The following is a 6,299-nucleotide window of genomic DNA, read 5'->3' on the forward strand; positions in this document are numbered from 1 at the left end:
TTCTATTTAGAGGTGTTAAAACACATAGAATGAAATAATTCTGAATTTTTTTATTTTCTAAGTATTTGGTAGCTGATACAATTACAATGTTGCTAAACCTAAGTGAATTAAGAAATCAATTATAAAATGCTCGAATGTTTGGTAAGTGACAACAGCGCAATTTTGTCAATCAATTACAATGACGTTAAGGAAGTAGAATGAGTTCACACTCTCTACTTCGATTATAACACATGCGGCAGACATTAAAACATACGGTAGCCGCTCAAAATCCTCTATTGTTAACTCACTGGTCACGTATTGGATCTGAAAATATATCATAGGAAATGACCAGGTAAAGCCAATTCCGTGATGTAAACTTCCTTGATCAATATTTCACTAATATTGCCCTAAGATTATGTACTTTACAAGTACTTGTTAACACGTCTTGTCTCCAACGTAAAACGGCTTGCACGAGCTTGGGTATTGTCCCAATGGCTCTGAAATTCTGAGAGTTTTTCATAAAAACTTTTATTTTTTTATTTCACTTGATTGACATTTAATTATTCAACATTTATCATTTTTTGTAAAATTACATGTTTATGTTTAATCAAGATTTAACAAAGAGAGAATAACACAAATAAAAAACAAAAAGAGGCGATTACTTTCTCTGATTACATGAATATACTGTATCTGTTAAAAAGCTGAATTCAATAAATTACATAAAAAAAAAACATGGAGATAGGAATCCAGTTGAATAGACGCTCAGTAATTCAATGACTTGGAAACGCTTTAAATATTACAAAAATCAGGTGGTAATTAACCAGCAGACTGGGAGTTAAGGATTGTTTCTTTCCTTCAGCATTTTGTTGTTCATGTTTGGTGTCGTTATGGTATCACCTTATAAATTTACCAATCCTACCGGCATCATTTAAATTTTTTTCCGTAGGATGAAAACGTAGCAACCGGCCTTGGTCAGTGTAACAACGTGGATATATTAAAGTAGACACCAGCTGTTCCTTCAATGATCCTCAGAATTTGAAATAAACAGAAATATTATTTTGAGTATATGGTCAGTATGTGCGCACGTATTTATTTGACTTCGGAATGCGCGCGCAGTTGACCTTATGGCAGAGTCGCCGTAGGTTCCGCCTCAGTGGTTTGAGGTGTCTGTGAACGGAGATCAGGTCCAGTGCCACTATGGCGAACACCGTCCCCAGAAGCAAGGCGAGACCAAACGTCCCTATGACCGGCGCTCCTGGAGCCTCTTTGGGATTTTCTGGGTGCCGTCTTCTCGCGACCTTCAGTGTTTGTACCTCCTCGGCGTTTTCTGTTATGATGAAAAAATAGCAAATAAACGACATCACTGTGAGAAAAATAGAGACTGTTCCTTCTTCCTTTGGTGGCATATACATTAGAATCTTTACAAGTACGCGCTAAAGATTGATTTTTATGAACCACTTCAATAAAAATGAACACGGAACAAATAAGGTCCGTGTGCAAAGATGTAAAATGGATTGAGTTAATTATAAAATATATGCGTTAGAAGATCCAAATACTCTTAATGGCAACCAATGAAAGAAAAGAAAACAACTGACATGTCACCATAAATGCTCTGTCAATATTTGTAAAGACGCTGTTTCAAAACAGAAGATTATGTTTATCTATATTTCCATAACCGACCTACCTGTGCAAGGGGGTATAATTTTGCTCCATTTGCCGGTGGTCCTGCACGTGATGCTCCTGCTGGTGGTGCCATCTATAAACGTGGTGTTACTAGTACAAGTGAACATCACTAAGGTGCCTTGGCTGTACTGGACGTAACTGGCGTTATGGACCGTATTGGGTACGTCCTCCACCAGGGGGCAGCGGGCGGGCGCTGAAACAATACACAGGCAACGGAATGTAAACATAAAAATAAAATTTGGCCAGTGTAATTGCTTAGCATGTATAATGGCAATACTTTTACGCCATTTATTGCTTCTTTTTTAAAAAAAAGGCTGTTATGAATTTACAAACCAACCAACAAATTCACGAACAAACGAGCAAAAAAAAAACATGAATACCATGCAAAGGCGTATATTATAAAAAAAGTCGTTTGGCTTAAATTTAATATGTTCTTATACGTATCCTTTGTCTTACCTGGGGTTGAGGTAAGCGCAGTCTCCGTCAATGTCGTATTAGCTCCAGTCAACAGTGTCGTTACCGTAATTACCGTGGACTGGGCGTCTTCTAATGTCACACTTTCTAACCCGTACTGAGAAAAGCTGTCAGTAGTGCTTGCTGTTTGGGTAAAGTTACTTCCCTCTGTTCCGTTTATATAATATTGCACAACCGTCGAATTAGGCATGTTCTCATAAGAAGACTTTGTTGACGGCCATTTTGGATTTTCGGACATGTTTTCAGACGAGCTTGCGTACTGCAGAGAGGACATGCTTGATTGAATAGCCGTATATTGTGTTGCAGACGCCATTATCGCGTCCTGCGTTTCGGACATTTCAGACGCGACAAGTGTTTCGGATACATTTGCCCTTAACTCCCAGGGTAATTGGCTTGTTGTGGCATAGACTGACGAGTGCAATGTCTCCGACATATTCTCACTGTAGTTTCCGTCGAGCAATGTTTCTTGGGCGACAGTCGTGGATGAATGAGAAGTTGACAACGTGGACGGTAATGATTGTTTTGGTGTCCTGAGCGAGGCAGACGTCAATGACGGTGTGGACATCAAACTTTTGGCGGGAAGTGGAAACGACGGCATCTGAGCGGAAGATGAGACGTCATCAGAAAGACTGGGAGAAGAAATGTCAAGGGAGCCAAACGACGGGGATTCGGTGGAAAACGTTGATACAACAGACGTTAACGTAATCGCAAACGATGTTCCAAGAGAAGAGACCTCTGATTGTGATTGAGCAGACGATGACATTTCCGTTGATATGTCAGAAACTGGCCATTGAGATGAGGAAAAGTGAGCAGCAAGAGACGACGTATGACCAGTAGATATTGTGTCAACACTTTCAGCGGCGAAAATTTGCGTGGCAGTTGATGGCGAAGAAAGGGAAGACGGTGCTTCTGTTGGTAATGCCGTAAAGGAATCAACAGTTGAGTGAGACGCTAAGGTGGACGTTGGTTCCGGGGGTGGAGAGAGAAGGCCGCATGCGTATCCTGGAAATGAGAGATACACACGTCACAGGTGTAAACAAGCAAGCTTCATAATCAACAATACAGACGAGACAAAGGGGAAGGTTTAGGGCTAATAGCTTCTAATATGGAATTTATCAACAGATTAACCCACTGCATACTGACCCTACATAAGGCAATTAGATATATTTATTTGTGAAATCTTGGATTCCCCAAGGAGTCAGAAATATAATGTGTACGGGAAACACAAGCATTATGTTGATCTTTAACACGTGTTTAAAGCACGTGGATAGTATAGATTTTACCTGTCACAGATGTTAATCAATGACAGGACAAATATACCATTAACCTACCTGGGGGCGGATGCGCTGAACACAGCTTCCAGGCTTCACGGAGCTCATGAACAGTGAGTGCCACGTCAAAGACCACAAAACACGCCATTTTCCCCCGAAAGCGCACACTCGTTCCTGTACAGCACGTGCCTTCAGCACGCCGCGCCACGTGAATGTCACGTGAGGTCTCCAGGGACCTTGGGACGATGTTTTGTGACGTAAGCAACGTTTCGTTTTTGTATAGTTTTACAACTCCTTGCTCTTTGGAGTAAGTGGCTGCCAAAAAGCTCCACTGATTGACGGGAAGGCCCCATGGAGAACTGGAAACGATGTCCTCGTGAATTGTCGTGCCCCGTGGAATGGTGTGGAATTCGTAATGGCCGCCCCATTTCCATATCATGAACCCATTTAAGGCACCTGTTGGGTACTCATACTCAAATATCGGAAAGTCGTTGTCATTCTCCGGGTATACCACAGACATTATGGTCAGGGCGTCCGTGACATCCAGAACCCCGTTGTTTGGTATGGTACCGTAGGCGCCGCTGTTAAAGTGCAAGGCTAGATCATTGCCGCCGTGGGGTCCGCTGGCGGTTGTCACTGTCCCTGTGTACACCATGTGGTTGCCGTTGCCTGACAGGTCCAGAGCTTCTGCAGGGTCTCCTAGCTGCCAATGACCGACTGGGCAAGGCAACTGAACTGTAAATAAATATTTGGGGCAATGATTTTTTTTAGTCTCCTTCGTTTTTCAGAGTGCCACAAACGTTTTTTTTTTTTTTTTTTTTTAAATATTATATAGGGGCATATATATATATATAGATTAGCGATCTTAGCTTTACTTTCACCCACGCTCAATTTCTTAATTTTTTTAGGATTGATCGTTGTTTATCGGATTGTTTTGTCTCCTTATTATTTTTAATGTGTGTGTCCACGGATAACAAGCTATGTTATAACAGCTTGATATGTTTTTTTTTTTAGAATGTAAATGTAAATATATCTTTTCGCGTTAAATATGATAAAAAATATAAAAAGGAGAACCCTACGAAATACACATATCCAAGCATGTGCGGATTAGAGATATTTAAAAAATGTAAAATAAAGATTTTTGTGCCTCCTATTTAAATTTTAATTACAGTACTCGTGTCGAAAATTCCATAAGCAACTACAAACTTGTCACCTTATGTATAAGTTTTACCGATGATGCAAATGATTGTCCCTTTTTTCACGAGAAACTCACCCATCTCCGACTGCATGACAAGTAAATGGAGAACGAAAAACAGTAAATTGCCATCCCAACCATCGGCTGCCATCGTTAAGAATGTTGTGATTCATCAGGCCAAAGTATTAATTGGCAAAATGCTGCTTACATTTAATTGATCTGAATAAAGTATTGTACGCCATCCAGTCCATGCTTAAGAGATTTGTCAAGTACAGCGCACGTGTAGCAGCACATTATGAGTCTTCCGTTCGCTGCCATCTCCATTTACTTTATCGATGGGGACTTTTGTTTGTTCGCGGCATTATAAACAATACTTCAACGTGACGTTTTTTGTGACTGACATGTTGCTACCAGTTTGCAGTACATGCAAAATCTCCAAGAATTGGTCGAACGTGGCTTTAAAGGGAAATAGCTAATGGTCAACTCAAAGGATGATCAAAAGTCAACCTACAAATGACATGTAGGTGATACACCTAAGTGCTGAAGTACCGAAGAGTAATAAGAGGGGTGGGATGGGTTAGGGGGGGGTGGGGGGTGGTCCGGCCACTGACCCTGTACATTATTAGTAGGCCTAAATCTGGAAAAAAAATCAGACAAAGGCAAATTAGCAAATGAATATATAGTTTGCCTTATTCTTACTACGATCATGGTTTTGAATGTAAATTGACATACGCGTTTGTGGATATATTTGCAAGACCAAAGGTAGGAAGAGGGCGTAAAAAAACTTTAAGGGGCAAAAATTGGGGTATTTTCGTGTTTAGAAATAACTTCGACGCGAGTGTTTTTAGTAGAAAAGTAAAAGATTTTGCGATGTTTTTCTGTCGTAGCTACTAGCTCAAACTTTCATGATATGACATGATTGAAAACAGTGTGGATAAAGGCTAAACCCAAACTTACCCCCCTCCCCCACCACACCACACCCACCCACCCCACCGCCACCCTGGATCCTTCGCCCATGAACTCCTCGCTCTGATGCAACTTGTTCTTGAAAGCGGTAATTTTAAAAAATCTATTAGATCTACATAATTTACCATTACAACAGTCTATTTTAATGACTGTGTAAGTCTTTTGATCTCTTAACGCACTTGCATCATGTAGTAGGCTAACTGACATTAAAGCGTCTACTTCAAAACGCGGTTTTAACGTGATTGTGATAGTTGCGCTAGAAAAGTCACAGCTGCTCGGAGTTGTGGTAGATTCTCTCTTAGCGGACACGTTTGACACTCTAGAAGTTAAAACTCAATTCGTTCGGTCTTTTCATATCTTTTCACATTGGACTAGTCCACTTTGGAAGACTGACTTTTACTAGTTCCATATGCTTATCAACAGTATACTACTTGAGGAAGTGAGAGGTAAGCTAAAAGTTGAGGGCCCACGAATTACGGTAAACGATAGCTGACTGTCATTTTATATGTAATTTACAGTCACTTGCATCCCAGTGTATATCAGGCATTTGTATAAATAGCCGGATAGTACATATCAGCAACCAAAAATAAAAGTGATAACGCATAAAAACTCGCGCGTTATCCAGATATAGGTGACACTCAAGATTACACAATAACCATGACCAAAGAAGGTAAATTTTATATTATATGTGTTATCCTCTTTTCATTCTCCATCTTTAGGAGGCCAATATA

The 6,299-nt window shown here is 40.4% G+C and overlaps 2 protein-coding genes across 2 annotated transcripts in view; one reads left to right on the plus strand and one right to left on the minus strand.

Moving 5' to 3' along the window:
* Positions 1–41: 41 nt before the first annotated feature.
* LOC106175159 (uncharacterized) lies at positions 42–5,041 on the minus strand. Its single transcript, XM_013557016.2, has 5 exons — positions 4,681–5,041; positions 3,468–4,142; positions 2,119–3,138; positions 1,664–1,855; positions 42–1,306 (listed from the first exon to the last, which is right to left on the minus strand). The coding sequence occupies exons 1-5, from the start codon at positions 4,751–4,753 to the stop codon at positions 1,050–1,052; spliced, it is 2,217 nt and encodes a 738-aa protein (XP_013412470.2). The 5' UTR covers positions 4,754–5,041; the 3' UTR covers positions 42–1,049.
* An 830-nt stretch (positions 5,042–5,871) lies between these two features.
* LOC106175168 (tripartite motif-containing protein 2) overlaps positions 5,872–6,299 on the plus strand; it is a 55,270-nt gene continuing 54,842 nt past the window's right edge. The window contains exon 1 of the mRNA XM_087008648.1: positions 5,872–6,014. The gene's annotated coding sequence lies outside the window, so the exon portion shown is untranslated. The remainder of the gene's footprint in view (positions 6,015–6,299) is intronic.

Source organism: Lingula anatina, chromosome 3 (assembly GCF_051362555.1).
Source record: "Lingula anatina isolate TDL-2025a chromosome 3, LinAna3.0, whole genome shotgun sequence".
NCBI classification, from domain to species: Eukaryota; Metazoa; Brachiopoda; class Lingulata; order Lingulida; family Lingulidae; genus Lingula; species Lingula anatina.